This window comes from Gekko japonicus, unplaced genomic scaffold, assembly GCF_001447785.1.
Source record: "Gekko japonicus isolate JY-2015 unplaced genomic scaffold, Gekko_japonicus_V1.1 scaffold182, whole genome shotgun sequence".
Taxonomy (NCBI): Eukaryota; Metazoa; Chordata; class Lepidosauria; order Squamata; family Gekkonidae; genus Gekko; species Gekko japonicus.
The window spans coordinates 978,843-1,004,673 of record NW_015173128.1 but is presented as its reverse complement, the minus strand read 5'-3'; the positions used below and the strand labels follow the sequence as shown (position 1 = coordinate 1,004,673).

Sequence of the window (25,831 nt, the reverse complement as noted above, 5' to 3'; positions counted from 1 at the left end):
GGGACGTCCGTCACTCTAGTTAAAAGCCTGGCGGAAGAGCCCCGTCTTGCAGGCCCTGCGGAACTGTAAAAGGTCCCACAGGGTCCTGATCTCATATGGGATCTCATTCCATCAGGTAGGAGCCAGGGCTGAAAATGGGTCCCTGAGGCCAGGGACCACCAGAAGGTGTTGACTGGCAGATCGTAAAACCCTTCGGGGCTCATAGAGGGATTCTCTTATTCCAGCAAAGACACATACAGGAAAGAGCAGCGTCCCGGATTCCGGATTCGGAAGGCCACAGGAGGAGACTTTTGGAGGGGTCATTTTCAACTACAGCTCTGTGACCCCAGGATAAACCCCCCCCCATCGCCACTCCATCTAACAAATGGGAGAGAGCAGTCTTAAATGTGAGCATGGGGGAAACCTGTTACACCTCCCCCTGCCAAGAAGTGGCAAAGAGTTCCAGGTGAAACTTTCCACACTGGCCCTTTGTTTCCCCTTGCCTCATTCAAATAAGAAAACTTTCCATCCAAGAGAACAGTCACCTTTATGTGGCTTCTCCCACCCGAGTGCCCCATTTGACTGTATAAACAGAGAACAAGCTATGGGTGAGGTTGATGCCCAACCAAAGCACACTTACCTTGCAGCAACACCGGAGACTGTGCAGTCACTGCAGCAAGCTGTCTGGCCAATCGGGGAGCGCAGTGCATATACCGGCCCCAAGCAAACAGGAGGCATCACCACGGCTCACTTTCCTTATTCAGAGTTAGGTGTTATGTCTGAGGTCAGGTTTGTCAACTGGGGCTTATGTGACCCACGTTTGAGTACATGCGATGGAACAGACAAGGGAGAAGGCAATTCTCCTGCCCCTCCAGAGACTATTTACAAAGCTACCAGGCAGTGCCAAAGATATCTCCCTATATTTGCCCTCCAGGGAACAGGGCTTAACTTGACAAGCTGTGGTTTGGCGTCTTAGCTAGGGCTAGCACCCGGGAGCAGAGGACTGAGAATCAAGGACCAGGCACGTGAAGCTGCCATATACTCAATCAGTGGAACAAAGTTAGAGTCCAGTGGCACCTTTAAGACCAACACGCACACTTTCATTGTCTGACGAAGTGTGGCGTGTGCCTATTCAAGGCGTGAGCTTTCGTATGCACGCACACTTTCATTGCCTGACGAAGTGTGGTGTGTGCATATTCAAGGCGTGAGCTTCCCTGTGCACGCACACTTTCATTGCCTGACGAAGTGTGGCACACTTTCATTGTCTGACGAAGTGTGGTGTGTGCATATTCAAGGCGTGAGCTTCCCTGTGCACGCACACTTTCATTGCCTGACGAAGTGTGGTGTGTGCCTATTCAAGATGTGAGCTTTCATGTGCGCGCACACTTTCATTGTCTGACGAAGTGTGGTGTGTGCATATTCAAGGTGTGAGCTTCCGTGTGCACACACACTTTCATTGTCTGACGAAGTGTAGTGTGTGTATATTCAAGGTGTGAGCTTCCGTGTGCACGCACACTTTCATTGCCTGACGAAGTGTGGTGTGTGCCTATTCAAGATGTGAGCTTTCATGTGCGCGCACACTTTCATTGTCTGACGAAGTGTGGTGTGTGCATATTCAAGGTGTGAGCTTCCGTGTGCACACACACTTTCATTGTCTGACAAAGTGTAGTGTGTGCATATTCAAGGCGTGAGCTTCCGTGTGCACGCACACTTTCATTGTCTGACGAAGTGTGGTGTGTGCATATTCAAGGTGTGAGCTTTCGTGTGCACGCACACGTTCATTGTCTGACGAAGCATGGTGTGTGCATATTCAAGGTGTGAGCTTTCGTGTGCACGCACACGTTCATTGTCTGACGAAGCATGGTGTGTGCATATTCAAGGTGTGAGCTTCCGTGTGCACATACACTTTCATTGTCTGAAGTGTGCGTGCACAAAAGCTCACACCTTGAATAAAACTTTGTTGGTCTTAAAGGTGCCACTGGACTAACTTTATTCTATGGCTTCAGACCAACACAACCGCCCACTTTGATGAATACCGAATCAGACCACTGATCCTTCAAGTAAGTATTGCCTACTCTGGCTGGCAGCAGTTCTCCAGGGTCTCAGGTAGGGATCTTTCATATCACCTCCAATCTGTTTTAACCGCGGGTGCCAGGGATCGAACCTGGGATCTTCTGTGTGCCGAGCAGATGCTCTACCCAATGAGCCACAGCCCCTCCTCAGACGAAGCAAGCCCCACTCACCAGCTTCTGGAAGAGGTGGCCCAGGATAACACTGCTGTCCCAGTTCTGGACCTTGGGGTAAAGGCTGTCATAGAACTCCTTGTGGATTTCGTACAGATCCTGGATCTTATAGAAGATGGTCTCGATCTGCTGGGTGGTAAGGACTGGCTGGGAGGTGGTGGCCGTCGCCTTCAGGGGCTTCATGGGCTGCAGGGGAAGGCAAGAGGATCATCGCAAAAAAAAAAAACCCACGTCCTTGCAAAACAAGGCTGGAGAAGGGACTAGCCCCCAAGCCCACCTGCACAGATGCCGCACCGCAAGGTCAGCTGGGGCACAACAACGGCTGGGAAATGGGATGCGTACAATTGAGCAGTGGTACAGAAATGTTTGGGACTATTTTCTAGCAGACAAAGTTACAGATTGGACAGCACACAATGAACCTGTACCCCGCCCCACCCCCCCAAGTCGATCCCTTATCTGCTTTGGAACACATTCATGCACACTGTGGCCAGTGCTGCAACATCAAACCACACTTCGCATGTGCAAAGAGGGCATCACGGATACAACACCTCCCCTAAAATCCTGTGCAGGAGACAAGAGGAAAGCGGCATCGTGATCCAGATTTCAGTCAGCCCTTGAGTCTGGTTCGTGCGCTCATCGCTTGAGAACAGGAACAATCAGCAACAGGTTGTCAGTCAAAAGACCTTTGACGTCCGTCTTGCCTCAACTAAGGCCGGGGTTTTTTGGCATTGGCCCCTACTTGGCGGAATGAGCTCCCATATGAAATCAAGGCCCTGCCTTGATTCTGCAAGGCCTGTAAGACAGAGCACTTCTGCCAGGCTTTTAGTTGAGGAGGTGGGTGTCTCCCCCCCACCCCCGCGCGATTGGGCCTCCACTTCAGCGGGTCAGATCTGTATCTAGGAACCCCAATCTGAAAAAACTCATCTGTTGAGGCACTGATCAGCACATAGGAATATTGTTGTATTTTTATCTGAAGTGTTTTAATGGTTTTTAAAATGTTGTATATGGTAATTGATGGAACCCACCCAGAGTCTGCTATCCCTGAGGAGAGATACAAATCAAATCAAACCAAATAAATAAATAAATAAATAATCTTATCTCCAAGGAGAGTTGAAGGGAAGCCAGTCACACATTTAGCTGCCAAATGAAGGTGAAACAAGCCCCCAGTTCCCATCTTGCCTCCGCCATTGGCCTACTCAGTGGCCTTCAGCCAGCCACTCATTCTGCGCCCTTAGGGCCGCTCTGCAGTATAGGAATAATTCTGTCTTACCCCTTGCAGGGCTGTTGTAAGCATTCTGAGTCCTTGAAAACACTATACAGATGCAGAAAGGAACATTTAAGTGCTTGCAAATTTCCGCATTGTTTTTAAAATTTTATATATGGTAATCGATGAAACCCGCTGTAAGTCTGCTATCCCTGAGGAGGGATTCAAATCAAGAAAGAAAGAAAGAAAGAAAGAAAGAAAGAAAGAAAGAAAGAAAGAAAGAAAGAAAGAAAGAAAGAAAGAAAGAAAGAAAGAATCTTCTCTCTAAGGGAGAGCTGAAGGGAAGCCAGTCACACATTTAGCTGCCAAATGAAGGTGAAACAAGGCCCCGGTTCCCATCTTGCCTCCGCCACTGACCTACTCAGTGGCCTTCAGCCAGCCACTCACTCTGCACCCTTAGGGCCGCTCTGCAGTATAGGAATAATTCTGTCTTACCCCTTGCAGGGCTTTTGTAAGCATTCTGAGTCCTTGAAAACACTATACAGATGCAGAAAGGAAAATGTAAGTCCTTGCGAGTTTCCGCACTGCGCCACCAAACAGAAGGGACCACATGCGGGTGTTACGCAAGCCACGGTAGCTGCAGAGCCGCCTCTGGCTTGGGTGTCAGGGAAGAAAAAAGGAAGCTGGCACTATAAATACACGACAAAAGTGGACACTTTCGACATGAGACCCGTCAGAGTCGTCTACTGTCGGTTCAATGAACTTATACGATTCACTGCCCACAAGCTGTGGTGGGATTTGCTAGCAGGGAGGGCTTTTTGAAAAGTCAGACGAAACTAATGGAGCTGTTCGCTAAGGCAGCTAAATGGAACTTCTCTGTTCAGAGGCAGTATACCTCCACATGCAGAACCTCCGTATTCAGAAGCAGTAAACCTCTGAAACCCAGCACCAGGAGGCAACAGTTGGTCTCTATGCCCTGTTTCCTGGCCTTCAAGGGTAAAAGGTTGGCCGTTGTGTGAAACAGTATGTCGGTCTACATGAACCACTGGTCTGATCCAGCAGGGCTCTTATCTTTACATTCCCCAGATATAAGACACTTAGGAGAAAGTTGGGTGTGGATTTCCCAGAGCCACTTGGGTGGCCATTGCCATGGGCAGAATGCTGCATGAGACAGACCTTATATCCAGAGAGGCAAGTCATAATGTGAGGTCTATCGAGGGCTATCGGCCAAGATCACTAAAAACTGAACCTCCACGGTCAGAAGCAACGTATCTTAGGATGCCAGATGCAGGGAAGAATGAACCCTCTGCGCAGGGTGGCTGGCACTAGACAGAGCTTTTGTCCAATCCAGCAATACTTGTCCTCGATCGGCCTCTCCCGCTTTCTTCTTGCTGCTACAGGATTTGGTATATGGTTGCTTCCACAGGAAGGTTTTGTTCTGTCCCCCAGCCCCCAATGGCAGTGGGCTCTTTTGGGGGCTTCCGCAAATCATCACGCATTTGTTCACTTGCTTGGCTTCACCTGCTTCATTTCATTCCTCCCCCCCCCCCCCCCCCCCCGCTCACTTTGGGACTATCTTTCCTGAAAGTTTGTACTTCAAGTGGGTTTAGGGAGCACAGGATGGGAAAGTAAGGATTCCTGCGCCTCTCTAACAGCTCCCAGCATCGTATCCTCTAGCTATCTACCCTCATGCTGTGTTTTTTTTTAATTAGCAGGAAGTATACTGCTATAATCTGAACTACACTCTAGTGATAGACCTACTATCATTTAACAAAAAGCATTCTGGCAGTGAAGGGGGAGAAATGGGGGAGTGCCAAGGGAAATAGAGGCAAAAGCAGAAAATCCCCGTGGGTGGAGGTATTTTTATCCTGACTTTTCACCCTCGCAACAACCCTGCGAGGTAGGCTAGGCAGAGAATATGCAGCTGGCCCAAAGTCGCCCAAAAAGGCCATAGCAGAGAAGAGAGAAGAGAAGACAGAAGCGAGAACACAGAAGAAGAGGAGGAGGAGATTGGATTTATACCCAGCCCTTCACTACCCAAAGGAGTCTCAGACTGGTTTACAAACTCCTTTCCCTTCCCCTGCCCACAACAGACACCCTGTGAGGTAGGTGGGGCTGAGAGAGCTCTTCCTCTCTTCCGAGAACTGCTCATGAGAGAACAGCTCTGAGAGAACTTGTGACTGACCCAAGGTCACACCAGCAGCTGCATGTGAAGGCGTGGGGAATCTAACCCAGTTCTCCCAGATTAGAGTCCACGCTCCTAACCACTACACCAGACTGGACCTGGACTGTCCAAATCCAGCCTTTATCTATTAACACCACAGACACTCTCCTCTCGCTCCTCCTCCTGTTCCCTGATAACACTCCTAATAACCAAATCACAACCACATCTTCAGCAACAACCCCCCCTCCCCAGGGGGCCATTAACAGCACACAGTGGTGAGCGGAATGGTTCTGCCCCCAGCTGCTGAGCTCTACTCACAAGCAACAGTGCCTCCAGCTGGTTTATATAGATCTCCTCGCTGGCCAAGAAATCCGAAAGCACCAACTTGCGCATCTCGAGGCTTTTACCGGAATCGCGCTCACCCTGCAAGGAAGAAGAGAGCCATAATCAACGGAGCTCATCTGCAACAAGACACAACAGAGACTGAGCCCTCCAGTGAGGACAGGCCGGCGGGGCTGTTGTCATTCCCGATTCTGCAAGCTGGGGCGCTTGTTGCTTTTGGGATACCCCCATGCCATTTATAGACAACAATGCAAACCTGACGTCAGAAAACGTGTGCCTTTCGATGGGGGGGAAATTAGCCCGGAGAAAAGGAAACGGTGCAAAAATAAAAGCCTCGCGGGTCTGATTCTCAGCAGGGAGAGGCAAAATCGAAAACGGGGATATTCAAATCGAGCGGCACCGCTTTCAAAATTCACTCTCATGCCTGCCCTCATGGGAGCACCAGAGCGAGGTCTTCTGGAGGCAGGATGCGAAAGTTGATCGGGATCAAAGCCGCCGTTTTATCAAAAAGTCACATTTCTCAAGATGATACAGGCTGCAGAAGAGGATTAAGACAGCAACAAGAACTGCCATTTTTACTCGGCTGGTGGGCTTTCGTGAGTTTCAATCTGCGATGCCCAAATCCGCTTTTCCATCTCTTTTTGCCTCTGGAGGTGGCTGTCACGACGACCCTGAACATTTTGATCAGTTTAATTCTCATGGTTCCTGAGTGGTTTCACATGCAGCCCTTTTACATTCAGTGCTCCCTCTGAGCTGAGTTAGTGGGTAAGGGAGGGGAGGAGTCCACTGTTCCCTCTAAGCTGAGTCAGTGTGAGCCGGCTCACAGTTTTTTCGCCTCCAGCTCACACATTTGTGTCTTAGCTCAGGAAGGAGGGCTCCAGAGCAAACTAATCTATACAGTAGCCAAATCGCTGGCTCACAACTTTAATGCCAGTAGCTCACAAGGTAGAATTTTTGCTCAGAAGACTCCGCAGCTTAGAGGGAGCATTGGTTACATTCTAATAGAGTTTCCGCAAAATCACATTAAAAATGTGAAAATTTTATGGGGAAACCTCCACGTTAGGAAGAAGAAACTGTGTGACCGTTTGCAGCGGCAAAGGTAAATTGGAGGATTTTTGAGTCAAACCAGTAGGGCTGTGAAATTCATTTCCAGCCGCCATTCCATTCCAATCCATTCCAATCCCATTCAAACTTCCAGCAATTTTGTATTTGTGGTAGTGGCTTCACTGGAGCTATCGTACACCTGCCATGACAAATCAGGAGCTGTGGCTCAGTGGCAGAGCCCGGGTTCAATCCCCGGCATCTCCAGTTAAAAGGACCAGGCAGCAGGTGACGGAAAAGACCTCTGCCTGAGACCCTGGAGAGCCACTGCCAGTCTGAGTGGTCAATACCAACCTGAAGGGACCAATGGTCGGATTCAGTGGAAGGCAACTTCAGGCCAAGAAGGATCCTCCAGCTTTTGTAAAAATCACTACATTAATTGCAGTTTTCTATCCAATGGCAATTTTTTTTATCATCCAGAGGGGTGGCAGAAGCAAAAATACACAGAGGAAAAGACTAGTTCCAGGCGGTCAGCCATGTTGGTCTGAAGCAGCAGAACAAATCTAGAACTCGGTGGCACCTTTAAGACCCACAAAGGTTTATTCAAGGTATGAGCTTTCGTGTGCAAGGCACGCTTTTTCAAATACACTGGAATGGAAGGTAAGAGTTCAGACTTATGGACAGAGGCTGGACAGCAATGTTCCCTCTAAGCTGTGGAGTCCTGTGAGCAAAAATTCTACTTTGTGAGCTACTGGCATTAAAGTTGTGAGCGAGCAATCTGGCTATTGCATAAATCAGTTTGCTCTGGGGCCATCATCCTTCCTGAGCGAAGGCAAAAATCTGTGAGCTGGAGGCTAAAAGACTGTGAGCTAGCTCTCACCAATTCAGCTTAGAGGGAATACTGCATGTAACATGATGAAGATGTTTTAAGATATGCGAAGACAAAACTAAATAACAAGCTAAGGTTATAGGGTCAACAGTCAAAATCGGAGATAAATGTGTAAAGGTATCTTTTTCTAATTGTGGGAAGTAAACGAAGACTCTCCATTTGACTGTGTAAGATAGCCATGGCTTGCCTAAAGCGGTATCTCTCGCCTGCCATTGGCAGGTGGAGCTGGTATCCACTTGTAATGGCTTATGGCTAAATAAAATAAAAGTCACTCAACAGGGCAAAGTTAAGTGCCTCTGAGTACAAAAAGAGTGCATTTCCCATTCTCTGCAGAGCTAGGGGCATCATAGCATGGGATTTATCCCATTTTATCCACACAACAAGTCTTCAAGGTCGGATAGGCAGAGGGGGAGTCACTTGCCCACTGAGCTTCAAGACTGGGCTGGGATTCGAACCCAGGCCTCTCCCAAACTACCTCTGGCATTTCAGCAAAAACACTGCTCTGCTGTAAGGTTAAAAAGGGAATGTTCGCGTCCTCTAAAAGATCAGGGTGGGGGAGAGAAAATACAATTCCTCCGCCACTGAAACATGTTTCTGGCTGAGCTGCCCATTTATCTTGCAAAAAAACTCAGAAATCCCGCCCCCCAAACCCAAATGTGAAATAATCTAGAAAACAGCCAAATCGTCCACAGAGGAAACACTGAAAGGCATGCAACAGAACGCAGTCCGTGTTTACTACACATCAACAAACAACAACAATGATCACGGCACATTTCAAGTGTTCATACGCATTCTTTTAGTGATCCCCACGACAGCCCTATAACGTAGGCCAGTATTATCACCCTCAAAGTGCAAACAGGAGGCTGGGAAAAGAACGCCTTGCCCAAAGATACCTCATGTGAGTTGTGGCTGACGTGAGATCTGACATTTTCCTTTCTCACATGCCAAGCTGCACTGACGATCCCACATTCGCAAAGCAGCCCCCAGGAAAAGCCTTCGCCCGACCAGGTATATCAGTATCGCTCCAAAACCAAGCATGGATCTGGTGCCTGCCCGCAAGCCCAAGAAGCAGGCACTTTCCCTATTTGCACGTGGAACTCCCTGGCACACGGCGCAGGAACGACTATTGGCTGAGCCAGAGGTAACTTTGGGAGCAGAGTAGGCACATTCGGTGCAGAGGAGAGCCATGTCTGTGGCGGAAAGGCACCGTCCTGCCTGGAGTCCCCTTTCCCGTGCTGCCTCTCGCCTCGCTTCCAAATCCCCCCTTCGAACCACTCATCCCAACCAGTGGTCCCTCTAAGCTCTGGAGTCTTGTAAGCAAAAATTGTACTTTGTGAGCTACTAGCATTAAAGTTGTGAGCGAGCGATTTGGCTACTGCATAACCTAGTTTGCTCTGGAGCCCTCCTTCCTGAGCTGAGACAAACATGTAAAAAAATGTGAGCTGGAGGCTAAAAAAAGTGAGCCAGCTCACACTAACTTAGCTTAGAGGGAACACTGATCCCAACTTAGGCAAACCTTAAACCAGTGCCAAAAGCAATGCTCCCTCTACTCTGTGGAGTCTTGAGAGCAAAAATTCTACCTTGTGAGCTACTGGCATTAAGGTTGTGAGCAAGCGATTTGGCTACTGTATAGATTAGTTTGCTCTGGAGCCCTCCTTCCTGAGCTAAGACAAAAATGTGTGAGCTGGAGGCTAAATAACTGTGAGCTGGCTCACACTAACTCAGCTTAGAGGGAACTCACCTCCCTTACCACTCTGTCCAAACTTAAACTGCAGACTCCTTGGGGGCAGGGGTCGGGCTGCCAACTCTAGGCTGGAAAATTCCTGGAGATTTGGGAGTGCAGCCGAGGAAGGCAGGAATTTGGGAAGTGGGGGGATCTCTGCAGGGTCTAATGCCAGACAGTCCTCCCTCCAAAGCGTCAGTTTCCTCCAGGGGGCGTGATCTCTGTCTTCAGGAGATGAGCCGGGATCCAGGGAGATCTCCAGCCCCCACCTGGAGGTTGGCAACCCTAGGCAGGGGGCCTGCCCCACTTGGGAGGCTCCCGCAGCCGGAACAGATTCTTGAGGGTGCTCGGGAAACAGACCTGCAGTGCAGAAGGTCTGACTCACCTTCCCTTCCTTGAGGATCAAAGTTCCCTGCCAAAGTTCCTGGCGCCTCCCCCACCGTGCCTCAGGCACCCCCACAGAGCCAACCCCCTTTTCCCAGGAACAAGCGTGCCCACACAATGGCTGCCAGCCCAGGCCTGGCACTCCTATCCACAGAGCTGTTTTTTCCACAGGGGGGAAAAAAAACAGAGCAAAGCGGGTCAGCAGCTGCCTGCAGACGGAGGCCGGTTCTCCCCCGAGAGCGGAGAAAGAAGAAAGACCGAGGCTTCATTGGCATGCTGGGGCTCAAGCGCGCCCAGAAGCCAAGCCCCAAATACTCAGGACAGAGAGGACGACGGCTGAAAATCTGGGTATTGGGCGCTTCATTCTTAACTGCGCTCTGTACATGCTCAGGGCTCCTCCTTCACGCGTTTAAGACCTGAATGTTGGCACTGAAAAGACAGAGGGGTCCCTGAGCCACGAGTTCTAACTAAAAATGCAAATCATGGTGTTTTCTGCCCCATAACTCTTGGGGTAGGTGGTGGGAAGAAGAGAAGCAGCCCATCTAACCGCCGAGAGCATTTTTACCCCCACCCCCACCCCTTCCTTCACAGAGCACCAAGCGGCATCACTTGTTCCCTCTCCCTCATTTTAACCACACAACAACCCCGTAAGGTAGGTTTAGGCTGAGAAAGGGCAACTGGGCTGTGGCAGGGGGGAGATCTGAACCTGCGTCTCCCAGACCCTAGTCCAAAACCGTACCCATTAAACTACGCTGGCTTGCCGTTGAGATTTCGTTCCGTTCTTTTCTAGCTACTTTTCAATAGTAAGAGAGGCGGGGCGGGAGAAATCTGTGCCTCCTCCCCTGCAAAAACAAATGCCCTGCGGCCAGCTTCACACCTCTTCCCTCACCCAAATACACTCCTTACTCCAGACCAGTAGCTGCCTGGAGAAAGAGGCCGTGCCAAAGAAACATTCCCCCCCCCCACCCCTCAGCACCATCTGAGAACCAACAGGGCAGGGGAAAGGTGACTCCTTCCAAAACCACCAACAGCTCCCCCACATACAAACACCAAGAAGCAACAGAAGGAAGACAGCAGCACTCTGACTTGAGACAGCGATCCCTTCTAGCCTGGAAAGAATCCAACCCCCAAGGCACAAGAGTGCTCCTGTGCAAACACAGAGTGCCTTTCCATCACCACTGACACACATCTGGAGCTGAAGGGAAGGATTCCTGGGGAAAGAAGGCAAAACTTACCAGCAAGCGGGAGACTGATTCTGTGGGCTGTTTTAAGCTCTGTCCAAAGAACAGTCCCCGTGAATCCCGGGGAACCCAGCCAGGGGTGAACCACTGGAAGCCCTCCAGCCCCTCACCCTGGCCTCATGCCAGGCGCTGGGCTCCCCCAGCAGGTCCCCACCTTTGACCTCCTCCTGCCCCACTGAGGTCACCACCTTGCCCTCCAATGGCAGCAGCCCCCTTGTGCCCACCTTCTCTGTGGCCAGAAAGCCGGACCCCAGGCCGGGGGTGGTGGGGGTGCGGGGCTCCTCCTCGTCCTCATCTTCCAGGACTCGATCCAGATAGCCAATGGCTTCTTCCTCTTCTCGCATGGCCTGCCAGTGGACTCGGCCAGGCGTGCCTGGGAGGGCGAAGGCCCCTAGAGCCACGGGGCAGAGAAGCCCGGCACCGCTTTGAGAACTTGGCACTGCCGCCTGAGAAGCGCAGCCATTGCCGAGCTGGCCACCCTGAACGGAGCTGGGAAAGCGGTTTTCCACCCCCAACGCCCCCCGCCCCCCCAGCAGCAGGAACCTGCGAGGAAAGTAGGAGAGAGGAAAAAAACGAGGGACTTGGCTTAACCCCTTCCTTCGTGGCGCCCGGTCCCGGCTCCTGTCGGCTGGCTGGCAGAGCGGGCTGGCCCCTGCTCTGCCTTGCCTAGACAGGAAGTGCCAGCCTTGCCTCTGTAGGTGGGGCAACCCTGGAGGGCTGATGCAGCCAGGAGAACTCGGGGAGGGCTCCTTTGAGGAAGCGGCAGGCAGCTGCTGCTGCGCCGCCGCTACTTGGTGGTGGCGGCAAGGAGGGGAGGAGGACAAGGAGGAGGAGGACAAGGAGGAAGAAGAAGCGGCGGCCAGATGCAAAAGGCAGGCAGGCTTCTCGGGACAGCTGAGCGGGAGGGAAGGGAGCGAGGCCAGAAGGCAGGGCCGGTTCCCAAAACCACAACAGTAAGGGGGTGACGCAGACACTGCCGAATTTCACAGCATCCCCACTGGCTCAACTCAAAAATTCCTGCTTGGTTTTTTTTCGCTCCTGCAAGACTTTCTTTTCCCACCGTTCCCCGATTCTTCTCTCTGTGCCACCCCCTAAATTTAGGCCATTTCTAAGCTGTATTTCCCTGTCGTTTGCACGGTTAAAGAACACCAATTGGGACAGCTGGTGACAAAAAATAGGCAAGCAACTTACTAAGGAAGACAGGTAGTGATGAATGATGCACATTTTGGGGAGCAGGGAGCAGGGAGATACGGGGGTTCTCTAGGTGCGAGGTTGTGGTTAGAGTGCCAGACAGAGATCTGGGAGACCCAGGTTCGAATCCCCACTACCGTCGGAGCTTGCTGAGCAGCCTTGATCCAGTCACACACTCTCTCATCTTAGCCTACTTCACAGGATTCTTGTGAGTAAAAGAGAACAATCTAAGCCGCCTTGAGTCCCCGTTGGGGAGAAATGTGAGGTACAAAAGAATAAATAAAACAAAGAAATGGAAACCCACAAAGAAATGGAAACCCACACACCAATTTTGCTTTGGCACGAAAACCGAAAACCAGTCTACTTCTGCCGGCCTACCCCGCAGGGCTATAGTTATAAAGACTACGAGAACGAGCAGGATGTTTTGAACACTCAGAACTTCTGCATTTTTAATTATAAATTTAAAAAAACCTTTTAAAAAATGTAAACCAACCCATGCCAGAGGGGAGCCTCCAAGAATTAAGAGCTCCAATAAAGAACCAGCTGAGCAGTGGCAAGTCTCCAGTTCCAAACTCACCAGGAGGCCTGAGGGAAGCCACTATTCTCTTCACAGCATCTAAGGATGACAAAAGGATAATAAATGCTGGCCTGCTTTGCGGGGGCAGGGGTTGTAATGTTTACTGCAGTGACAAGATCCTGACAGGGCATATGAACACAATAAGAGCCCTGCTGGACCAGGCCAATGGTCCATCTAGTCCAACATCCTGTCTCACACTATGGCCAACCAATTCCTCTGGAGGGCCAACAACAGGGCATGGAGGCTGAGGCCTTCCCCTGACAGGAACCTAAGAAGAGCCCTGTTGGACCAGGCCAATGGTCCATCTAGTCCAACATCCTGTCTCACACAATGGCCAACCAATTTCTCTGGAGGGCCAACAACAGGGCATAGAGGCCGAGGCCTTCCCCTGACAGGAACCTAAGCAGAGCCCTGCTGGATCAGACCAGTGGGCCATCTAGTCCACCGCCGTGTCTCACACAGAGGCCAACCAGTTCCTCTGGAGGACCAACAACAGGACATAGAGGCTGAGGCCTTCATAAGAACTTAGAAAGAGCCCTGCTGGATCAGACCAGTGGTCCATCTGGTCCAGCATCCTGTCTCACACAGTGGCCAACCAGTTCCTCTGGACAGCCAACAACAGGGCATAGAGGCTGAGGCCTTCCCCTGATATTGCCTCCTGGCTCTGGGATTCAGAGGATTTAGTGCCTCTGAAAGTGGAGGTTCCCCTCAGTCACCATGGCTAGTAGATAAGAACATAACAAGAAGGACAAATTCCAGTTTTGCAAGCTTCCGACCTACATAGAGCTCTTGGTCTATTTAGGGTAGAGTTCTATGTAACACAGAAACCAACATAGGCTTTCAACGTCAACCCCAAACGAGCAATTTCATTTTGTTAGAGAAGGTATTCTGAATTCTCCATGACCACACTCAGCAACAACTGTGTTTAATGTTTGGTGGGGATTACACCGGCTACAAGATGAGATGGGCAAGTATGTGCCAGTCCCAGATAAACAACACCAAAACAGCCCAGTGGCCCCCTCTCCCAAAGGGCACCAAAGAATGAAAGGTGATTGTAAACAGTTCTGTATATGACTGTGTCCACGCACAAAACTCCTTTTCATTTAGGACAGAAAAGGGGAAGTTGCAAAGGCCACAACTTTTGCATGAGCCTCTAGCTCCACCCCAATCCCAAGGAAACCGCCGAGGGGAGGGGAGGGGAGGGGAGCTGCTCCAGAGATCAGCTTTGGTGGAAGGGGGAAGGACAGACACAGAGCTCTTCCTGTCAGAGACAGGCTAAGAATAACAGCAGCCCATTCTGATTAACCGAACATAGGCTTAAAATAGACTGTGCATTTAACATTTTTTTTAAAAAAAAATTCTGTTCCCAAGAAATGCAAATCCTATGGTACAAAAAGCAGATTCTGCAACCTGTCCAAACAGTGAAGAAACTACATTTGTTCCTCTTTATTTTGCATGATTTATGCTATTTGAATTTATTCTATTTGTATATAATATAATTTATATGATTTCTTCAGAAGGCCATGGGTTGGTGCCAGTGTTCCCTCTAAGCTGAGTTAGTGTGAGCTAGCTCACAGTTTTTTAGCCTCCAGCTCACACATTTTTGTCTTAGCTCAGGAAGGATGGCTCCAGAGCAAACTAATTTATGTAGCAGCTCAAGTGGTTAAGACGCTGAACTGTAGGCTGTGGAAGGCTGGTATTTCAGCAGTTCGAGACCTGGGTGCTGCATGATGGAGTGAGCTCCCATCTCTAGTTCCAGCTCCTGCCAACCTAGCAGTTCGAAAGCAAGAAATTGCAAGTAGATAAATAGGTACCACTTCGGTGGGAAGGTAACAGCGTTCCGTGCACCTTGGTGTTTAGTCATGCCGGCCACATGACTACGGAAAAGTCTTCGGACAGTGCTGGCTCTTCGGCTTTGAAACGGAGATGAGCACGGCAACCCTAGAGTCGGATTCGACTGGCTTTCGAGCAAGGGAACCTTTACCTTTACCTTTACAAGTCGTTTGCTCACAACTTTAATGCCAGTAACTCATAAAGTAGAATATTTGCTCAAAAGACTCCACAGCTTAGAGGGAGCATTGGTTGGTGCCAAGAGCAAGGCAACGGACTGGCACCATTCTTTGCCATGATCGCTGAAGATTTTATCCAGGTATCTTCTGAAATTTCAGCAGGCAGAGCCCACATACTTGAAAGCAGGGCCTTTTTTATGAGGGAACGCGCCAGAACGGAGTTCCGGAACCTCTTCGACAAAATTATTTTTAAAATGTTTAAAAGTTCATGAGTTTTCAGTATACAGATTGAAAACTTCATTTCCCTCTTGACAGTTCCAGCACCTCTTTTTCCAAGAAAAAAGCCCTGCTTGAGAGCATATCTTGACATTCGTAAGAACTAGAAACTTGGTTTTTTAAAATGAAAAGTGCTGCGGTTACTGCACACATAGGGAAGAAGAGAAGGATGAGGAGATTGGATTTATACCCCACCCTTCACTCAGAGTCTCAGAGCAGTTTACAATCTCCTTTCCCTTCCTCTTCCCACAACAGACACCCTACCCTGTGAGGCAGATGGGGTTGAGAGGGAGCTTTTTCGAGGACTGCTCTTGAGAGAACAGTTCTGAGAGAACTGTGACTTACCCAAGGTCACCCAGCTGGATGCATGTGGAGGAGTGGGGAATCAAACCCAGTTCTCCCAGATTAGAGTCCACACTCTTAACCAATACACCAAACTGGCCCTTAACAGTATAGACCAGTATAGACAGCGTATCATGGACATTACGATGCCTGTGACTGCTGGGCCACAGTCTCTGCTTGGCCTGGACATGAAATGGACTAAGGTGAGAGGGGAAAGGTCATAGATTGTCAACAGGAAGTGGAATTGGGTTAGGGCAGGAGTACTCAGCCTTTTTGAGCCTGTGGGGATCTTTGGAATTCTGTCACGGGATGGGCGCACCCACAAAATGGTGGCCACGGGAGACAGAGCCAGCCACCAAATGGCCACTACAGAAGGTGGAGCCAACCACACAAACAACAGAGTGAGCCCAAGTGCCCAAGACAAGAGGAGTGTTGTTAAAAAATGAAACAGGAAAGAGGAAAGAGAATGAATAAAGCTATGGTTAGGAAATATCTGGAGATTTGGGGGGAGGAGCTTGGGGAGAATGGGGTTTGGGAAGGGACCTCAGCAGAGTATAAGGCCCACAGCAGCCATTTTCTCCGAGGGAACTGATCAATTGTATTAGCGGGGGATCTCCAGGTGTCCCCTGGAGGTTGGAAACCCTAAATAAACTTCACACTCTGGTGTCAGCTACCACTGAAACAACATCTTTAAAACAGATTCAGGTGGGTACCTGTGTTGGTCTGAAGCAACAGAACAAAGTTTGGGTCCAGTGGGAGAAAAGGAGGGTGGAGAGAAAAGTGGTTTTTTGCAGAGAGGGAGGAGAGACCATCAGAGATGAAGAGAACGGGGGGGGGGGGCAGCAGTGATCATCCGCAACTTTAATGTGCGTAGCTCACAAAGAATTTTTGCTCACAAGACTCTACAGCTTAGAGGGAGCATTGGCAACAAGCCCTGCTCCCAGCAGCCCCGGGCACAAGGAGCAAGAAGCAGCCAGGTAAGTTGCAGAGCCCCCCCCCCCCCCGATAGCAATCCAAAACAGTCCAGTGGTACCTTTAAGGCCAAGGTTTATTCAGGCACAAGCTCTCCCTCGTCTGCGAGGACAGATCTGCACGTTCCATCCCCCCCCCAAGCTAAGAATCCAAAACAGTCCAGTGGAGCCTGAGCGGTGGGTGTTGCCTTCTGACACACTTCCAGTGATGTCAGGGGGTGTGGCATATGCAAATAAGTTGTGCTAATGAGTTACGCTAATGAGTTATGCTAATGAGCTCCTGCACCTCTTTTTCTACGAAATGACCCCTGAGAACAGTGAATACAAAAAGTGAGGCAACAGAGCGTGGGGAGGGGATCCAACAGCACACAGGGATGCCAGCCTCCAGGTGGGACCTTGGGATCCCTGAACTTAGAGCTCATCTCCAGACTACAGAGATCAGTTCCCCTGGAGACAATGGATACTTTTTTGGGGGGGGGAACTCTGGAGACCCCACTGAAGGTCCCTGTCCTTCCCAGGCTCCCTCCCCAAATCTCCAGGGGTTTCTCGACCTGGATCTGACAACCCTGGCCCCCCAACCCCCCACTGGTGGCCACGGGGGGGGGGGGGAGGAAGAGGCGTTCAGCAGAGGCCGGGGCCGGCGTCTCAGGCCGCTGCTGTTTCCCTCCAGGAACGATGGCAGAGAAAGCGTTAACACCGGGGCTGGTTGCCGGATTAGTCCAAAGAGCAACTGAGAAGGATTGAAGGTTTTAAGGCCTGCAAATCCCCTGAGGTATGCAGCCTGTCCTGACACAAAGGTGGTTTCTTGCCCACCCCCTGCTTCCTGCTCCCCAAAGGCCCACCTTCCGCTGACAGTCCCAGAAGTGGGGTGGCAAGGAGCGTGGCCCCGTGTAGAATCTCTATGGTTGCCATCTGTGGGTTGGGAAACACCTGGAGATTTGGGGCGTGGAGCCCGGGGAAGGTGGGGTTTGGAGAGGGGAGGGACCGCAGCAGGGTACAAGGCCACAGAGTCCACCCTCCAAAGCAGCCATTTCCTCCAGGGGGAATTATCTCTGTTGTCTGGAGATCTTGAGGCCCCACCTGAAGGTTGCAGATCAAAGAGAGAGATCCCGGGATGGAAGCTGAAAGGAAGCAAACAACCGTGATGTATAGTGCCCCCCCCAAAAAAAAGTTCTTCACAGACTTGTAAATTCTTTTTTCAGTATTCAGTTTACTGGAAGCAATTCAAACGCCATCAACACCAACGAACCGTGCATATTACATCTCGTTTTGTGTATTTCAACGCTACCCACTTTGATAAAGATGTACACAAAACAAGATGTAAGATGCAGGGTTCGCTGGTGCTGATGGCGTTTGAATTGCTTCCAGTAAACTGAATACCGGAAAAAGAATTTACAGGTCTGTGAAGAACCTTTTTTTGGGGGGGGCACTCTACATCACGGTTGTTTGCTTCCTTTCAACAATCAACCCACCAGAAGGTTGGCAACCCTATGAGAAACCAGGAGCCTGGAACTGGCCTTGCACAGCCAGCCAGGGGGAAAGAAAAAGATGCAGACCTTTCCAGGGCTGTGTTCCTTTCTCTTCTCTAGGAAAGAAAAAGGACCCAAACAAACAAAAAACACAAAGTCACTGATATTCCGCAGCAAGCAAAGTTGGAGTCCGTAGCTACAGCTAATCTTCAACGCAAGAAAAATGCATACGAGGTATACACTGCATGCAAATCAAATTTGCATGCCTTGCTTAGTTTTTCATAAATCATTCTTAATTCAGGGCTATTTTTGGGCAGGAACGCACAGGAACGGAGTTCCGGCTGGTTCCCAAGGTGGCCACGCCCAGCAGGAACTCATTAGCATAATAGGCCACACCCAACAGCAGAAACTCATTAGGATTGGCTACATTAGGGGTGTGTGGCCTAACATGCAAAGGAGTTCCTGCTACAAAAAAGCCCTGGGTTTTGACAACAAACAAGGTAAACGGAATAACAAGCAAATGGTGGGTACGGCTGGATAACCACACTTCTGGTAACATGGGGGTGCTGGAAGTCACTCCAGCCTGGGAATTTCAACAATGAAAACGAAAAAAGACCAGTCAAACATTGTCAAATATTGGCATAGTATTTTTTTAAAGCATTCGCACAATCAGACCCTCACAAAAAAGGAAGACGGGGCAACCCCCAACAGGTCTGAGAGTGATGCTAACCGCAAACACCCAGATTAAGTGGACTTTTATTGGAAACAATGAAAACAGCTCTTTCGCATTTATTTATCTTAGCAAGTTACAGCTTTTAACAGAGTTAGGCTGGGAGTAAAACTGGATTAGACGAAGACGAAGGCAGAGTGAAAATTGATGGAAGGAACATTAACAATTTGAGATTATGCAGATAACACCACATTACCGGCAGAAAACAGTAAAGACTTGAAACACCTAAAGATGAGGGTTAAAGCAGAAAGCGCCAAAGCAGGATCAAGATGACGAAAGTACTGACTACTGGGGAATTTACGCAACTTCAAGAGGCTAACGATGAAGAAACTGAAATTATTCAAAAGGAGACAGACTGGGAAGGGCAGCCATGAAAGAGCTGGCAACCAAGATCGAGAGAAATCAATACCACAGGATCCCCCATTAATATGTATAGGTGTGAACGCTGGACAACGAAGAAAGCTGGCAGGGAAAAAAGTCGATTCCTTTGAAATGTGTCGATGGAGGAGGGTTTTTACAGATACTGTGGGCTGCCCGAAAGACAAATCAGAGGGCACTAGATCAAATCAAGCCTGCCCGCCCCCTAGAAGCTAAAATAACTAAACTGAGGTTATCGTACTTGGGTCACATTATGCAAAGACAAGACTCACTGGAAAAGACGATAATGCTAGGAAAAGCTGAAGGCAGAAGGAAAAGAGGAAGACCCAACAGGAGATGGATTGATTCAATCAAAGAAGAAGAGGAGGAGGAGGAGGAGGAGGAGGAGGAGGAGGAGATTGGATTTATACCCCGCCCTTCACTACCCAAAGGAGTCTCAGAGCGGCTTACAAACTCCTTTCCTTCCCCCTCCCCACAACAAAGAGCAGGTAGGTGGGGCTGAGAGAGCTCTGACAGAAACTGCTCTTTTTCAAGAACAGCTGTGCCAGAACTATGGCTTGCCCAAGGTCATGCAGCCAGGTGCAAGTGGAGGAGTGGGGAATCAAACCCGGTTCTCCCAGATTAGAGTCCGTGCACTTAACCACTACACCAAACTGGCTCTCAGTTTACAAGACCCGCGCAAGGCCGTTAATGATAGGAAATTTCGGAGAGCATTCATTCACGGGGCCGCCATAAGTCGGAAGCGATTTGACGGCACTTAACACACACACAGAGGCGAGGAGACATATATCTGGGGGGGAATTCACTGAATTCCCTCTTTGGCTTTTTCTCTAGGAACACCAGGTATTTTGCCCACAGTTGCAAAATGAAGCAGAAATGGTTTAGCGGTTTAATTTAGAAAACCCAGAAATCAAAACAAAGCAACTCTTGAAATCCATCACCAGAGCTGGTGTTCATTAGCAGTTGTGCCCAGCTGACAGCCAGTCAGTCCGTCCTTCCTCTTTAGGGGCACTGCTGGAACTGGAAGAAGCTACCTGGAGCTAGGTGAGCCCTTGACGACTGCAGAGCTGGGGAACTGAGAGCTCCCATTCCAGCCCCTACTAAGAAAGAACACGCAAATGAAAGTGAACAAGGCGGCAGCAGTGTTCCCTCTAAGCTGAGTTCGTGTGAGCCAGCTCACAGTTTCTTAGCTTCTGGCTCACACAGTTTTGCCTTAGCTCAGGAAGGATGGCTCCAGAGCAAACTGATTTTTGCAGCAGCCAAATCATTTGCTCGCAACTTTCATGCCAGTAGCTCGCAAAGTGGAATTTTTGCTCACAGGACTCCAGAGCTCAGAGGGAACATTGGATGGCAGCCACGAAATCCGTAATGGATTAACCGATCACCAACGCCTGAAATGCTTGCTGGGCTTCCCCTCCTAGTGGTCATAGGGGAACGAAACTTATTTTTTGAGGCAGCATTTGAAGGCATGTTACCACACTGATGCCACCTGGTGGGGAGTGGGGAGAAGGTACCAAGAAGACACTTCTAGATGAGATTCAGGTGGGGAGACCGTGTTGGTCCGAAGCAGCAGAACAAAATTGGAGTCCAGTGGCACCTTTAAGACCAACAAAGTTTAAAGTAAGAATACATTAGAAACGAATGTATCAAATGTGTGTTGGAAATGTCAAAAAAAATGTTGGGTCTTTTTACCACATGTGGTGGTTATGTGATACAGTGAAGAAGTACTGGTTTTGGATTAATGAAATATTACCAAAAAATGTTAAAACCTCTATACCTTTTGCTCCAGAAATATTTTTTTATTGAATATCCTACCAGAAAATTGTAAAAAACATGATTCTTACCTTATAATACATGTTATAACAACAGCGAGAATAATATATGCCAAATATTGGAGAAGAAAAGAAGTACCCTCGAGGGAAGAAATTCTAAGAAAAATTTTGGAAACTGCTGAGATGGACAAATTAACTTTAATTTTGAAAGGAAAACCAGAGACAACTTTAGAGGAAACATGGTCAAGATTTTATAAATGGTTTCAGGAATCTAGTAAATAAAATATAGACTTAGAATGTACTTTAAGGACACAAATAAGTAAAAGTAAAGGTTCCCTTGCTCGAAAGCCAGTCAAATCCGACTCTAGGTTTGCGATGCTCATCTCCGTTCAAAGCCGAAGAGCCAGCGCTGTCTGAAGACGTTTCCGTGGTCATGTGACTGGCATGACTAAACACCAAGGCGCACGGAACGCTGTTACCTTCCCACCGAAGTGGTCCCTATTTATCTACTTGCAATTTCTTGCTTTCGAACTGCTAGGTTGGCAGGAGCTGGAACTAGAGATGGGAGCTCACTCCATCATGCAGCACCCGGGTCTTGAACTGCTGAACTACTGACCTTCCACAGCCTGCAGTTCAGCATCTTAACCACTTGAGCCACCACAGCTCCTAAGGACACAAATACTATACCTTTAATAATGTGCAACAAGTTTATATAATGATATAAGGTGAATCATACAAAATAAATGTTTAGATAAGAGGGCTTTTTAAAATAAGATACCTTATGAATATTTGGATACCCTCATTTTATGTTACGTCTGTTTTGACTTTAAAATAAAACTGTTTTACAACAACAACAACAAAAAGACCAACAAAGTTTAATTCTGGGTATAAGCTTTTGTGTGCAAGCACACTTTGTCTGACAAAAAGTGTGCTTGCACACGAAAGCTTAAACTTTGAATAAAACTTTGTCAGTCTTAAAGGCTCAAACTTCGTTCTACCTCTAGATGAGGTCTGCATAACCCTGAAGCTTGCTTATGTTGAATCTAAGAGAAATTAGCCAAGAAAGAGAACATTTGGGCTCCGGTTCTCAAAAAGTGGCTGGGAACAGGGGCATGCACGGCAGACAGAACTGGGGAAGGAAGAGACCAAGCCCAAGATTTGCAGGGAATGGGGTTGCAACGCTCACATTAAAATGCACAAAACTGTAACAGAGCCTTGAACGCACAACCATGGAAAGAACAAGAAAAGAGTGCTGCAGTAGACAACAGACTTTGTGATCAGTTCTGTTGCAACAGCATTGCAGGAAAGGCCAGGGAAATGAAACGGCTTCTGCGATTCCTAGCTAGCCTTTGGAAGTCGGGGAAAAGGCTCTTAGATGCAGTAGGGAGCCCCTTCCCAGGGTGACTCCTTTGAGCCTGTCACAACTGAATCCTATTTATTTAGAAGTAGCAAGACCCTAGCATGCATCATCCCAGTATCTTCACAACAGCCTTGCAGGATTGGGCCCAAGGTCCACCATATCCTGCACCACATTTCCCACTCTGTCTACTAGATGCCCCAGAAGGCCCGCAGCAAACGCACAGAGGACAAAGCTTCCCCAACTGCCTCCTAGCAACAGGCATTTAGTGGTATATTGCCTCTGAGCACGGAGGTTCCCTTTAGCCATCATGGATAACATCTCTATGTTGGGGGAGCTAAAACAGAAAAAAAAAATTCTGAGCAGATAAAAGGAAGAAGTAGACTAGTGGTGTCAAAACATGCGGCCTGGGGGCCGGATCAGGCCCCCGGAGGGTTACTATCAGGCCCACAGTGGAACTGGCTGTCTTCTGCTGCTTCTTCCAGTTCTGCTGCTGCTGCTGCTTCATTGTAGGTTTGCAGCTTACAGATACACACCTGAACAGCACACTGAAGACTGCAACAGCACAGACATTTTGATGCAATAATTCAGAGCAAGAGGTGTCAGTTGACACTGTTAAATAAACAAAATATTGCAAGAGTGCTAATGTTTTAAGTATGTTTTCATTTTAAGTTAAAAAAAACCCTTTGTGTTTGTGTCCTTTATAAAGTTTATACCTCCGCTACCTGGCATTACATTTTATGATACGCATGGCCCGGCCCAACAAGGTCTCATTTATGTCAGATCTGGCCCTCATAACAAATGAGTTTGACACCCCTGAACTAGATGAATAAAGGTTTGCTGCATGTTCAGCAGTGGTTTGCTATTGCCTGCCTCCGCATCACAACCCTGGACTTCCTTGGTGGTCTCCCATCCCAATACTAGCCAGGACTGACACTGCTTAGCTTCCAAATTCTGACAAGATTCAGCTAGCCTGGGCTATCCAGGTCAGGGCACGCTTGATACAGAAGCAGTTTTTGTTCTCCTACAGGCAAACAGTTATCTGTGCAAATTGCCTCAAACTGGCCTACCTCGCAAGGCTGTTAGGACACAGGCAACGGAGCATGTGAAAGGTGCTACATGAGCGTGAATCTTTATCCAATTTTAAATCAGAGGAAGAGCAGGGTGTCTCCCTCTGCCACAAAGCAGTTGTGATCACACATCCTGGCCACTAGATGGAGCCACCGGCTCAGGCCCCCGTTTGGAGGAGGGACATTATTCATTTTCCCAATCCCCCCAATGACACCACACATGGACACACGATCAAGAAACAGGGCAAGCGACACTCCCATGGATTGCTTTTTGCTAAGCTCTCCAGTTTCTCATCCTCAAATTTCAAGGATAAAAATGTTCTGTGGCTCCCCAATATCGGTTTCCTCCCACAGTAAAACACACTGCTTAGTTCATAAAATATCTGCTGTACTAAAGCTATGTAGGCAATAACCCTGGCCTACCTCACAGGGGTGTAGCAACCGTACTGAAAATGCTAAATAATCACTTTGATGGACAACGGAAACGTTAAACACTCTTTTCAGAAGCCCAAGACCCGGCAGGTATCTGCCACCACTCACCGCTACGTCGGGCTCGTCAGGAGCTGAGGGAGAAATGCTACTGTTGCCGTCGCCGCCACCTTCTTGACCACGGGCGCTGAGCTGGGGCGACATGGTGGGCGATTCATCAATGTACGGCATGGTCTCCGAGCCGCCGGGCAGCACTCTGGGCTCCTCGTTGCCCTCTGCGTCATAATCCTCCGTGCCGTAGTTAAAATCTGTCAAGAGAACCAGAGATACCCAATCAGAGCTGCTAAGTGACAAAGCACCATAAGAGAGATGTGACTGCTATGGGAACATCTGCTTCCCACCCCTATAGCTGCATGGCTCGCTTAGCCCAAATGCCTTCTGGCCACTGACCTGCCAGGGCTTTTATAAACTGCTGTGGGAGGGGCTTTGATGTCACTTCCTGAACTCCTCCCCTTTCCAAGCTGGCAGAAAAGGAGTACTCTCCTAATTCAGGCTGGTGTGGGCACATTTGAATTCTCACACAAGTTCTCTGCATGTAGAAAAGTAGCATGTCAGGGAATAGGCTGGAACATTCAAGTACACACTTCCATACTTGCAAGTGGGGTGGCTGAAAGAGTCGGTGGGGAGGCAGTTCTTCCTGAGGGACAAAGGCTGCCATTTCTTTTTGTCTGTCCTGTTTTCATATGTGATTATTGTGAACAGTTTCCACCTGTCAACTTGCATTGCTGACCTACATGAATCATTCGTACCATTCACATACTTCACATGTACAACATGTGTCACATATATCTATACTGTACACATAATGACTTAGTCACGCACCAACAACACTGAAAAATGTGTATGTTTTACTGGAAAGATTCAGCGACTGGGAACAGAACACAAACGTGAAAAGGAAGTCTTTGGGGTTCAATCCGCTCAAGAAAAAATAAAGTTGAAACAGGGGTGGTTTTTTTAGTCAGTGCTGCAGGAACGAAACATTGGAACCCACTGCTCCTTTGCCTTTCAAACCCTACCCGTGAAAAGAAAGTCTTTGAGGTTCAATCTTGTTATGTATTGGGACTGAATCATCCCTGACTGAATCACCCCAGAGAAAGGCTGAGCTTGAAGCACAAGAACAATAGCCTGGCAGGATTCTGAAAGTAACCAATCTAGTAGTAATGTTATCAGCGGTTCGAAAGCAATAACATCAAAAAGCGAGTAGATAAATGGGTACCTGCCCTAGGTGGCAGGGGGCACCCTCCTCCGTTGTGGGGTCTGATGGAGCATCGGCGGTTAGCAGCAACGGCGAAATGACGAGTGGCGGTGGCGACGAGTGAAGTGGCGAGCAGTGGCGGCAAGGAGGCGCAACACCAGTGGTGGATCGGACGACGGCGGAGGCGGAGCCAGAAGACGCAAAGGACGTAGAGGTGCAGACGCGGCGGAGCCAAATGGACAGAGCCGGAGCTGCACTGACGCGAAACGCGCGTCAGATGGGTCCGCCGAATACAGCCGACTCCGAAGACCACCGGAAGGAGAAGAAGAGGAGCCAAACCGAAAGCCGAGCCGACAAAAAAAGCCGAACCAGAAAAAGAACAGCGAGTCCCTCCACTGGGTGCCGGTAGGGCAGTCCCCACCCCTGACTATGTGTGGCCATAGAAAGGGATAAAAGTAACTGTAAGCCGCTCAGAGACCCCTCGGGGTTCGAGCGGGATACAAGTCAAAAGCACAAATAAATAAATAAAATGTAAATAGCCTATCACTAGCAGTGGGGTGTGTTTGGGTGTAGCAACTGCATGCTATTTACCAGAGCTGAGGCTCTGGAGTCTCGTCTTGCTCTTGCTGAAACCACAAATAAAGTTGAGCCGATCACTAGACTCGAGCCTGCTCATCCACGGAACCCACTATTTAACAAATCTGGCTCAAGAAAAACCCAAGTTGAAGCAGGGATTTTTGTGAGTCAAAGAAACACTAGATTCCACTGCTCTGCCTTTCAAAATCTACCAGGAAG

General features: G+C 49.0%; 1 protein-coding gene across 2 annotated transcripts in view; it reads right to left on the bottom strand.

Annotated features, from left to right (window-relative positions):
• The window catches only part of ABR (active BCR-related), a 169,389-nt gene that overhangs the window by 82,534 nt on the left and 61,024 nt on the right, over positions 1 to 25,831 (bottom strand). The window contains exons 2-4 of one of the 2 annotated variants that reach the window (XM_015422061.1): positions 23,893 to 24,089; positions 5,909 to 6,013; positions 2,223 to 2,408 (exon numbers count right to left, since the gene is read on the bottom strand). In XM_015422061.1, the coding sequence (XP_015277547.1) occupies positions 2,223 to 2,408; positions 5,909 to 6,013; positions 23,893 to 24,012 (411 nt within the window). In that variant the 5' untranslated portion in view covers positions 24,013 to 24,089. Of the gene's footprint in view, positions 1 to 2,222; positions 2,409 to 5,908; positions 6,014 to 11,434; positions 11,695 to 23,892; positions 24,090 to 25,831 lie in introns of those variants that run through there. The other variant, XM_015422060.1, reaches the window with a different exon arrangement.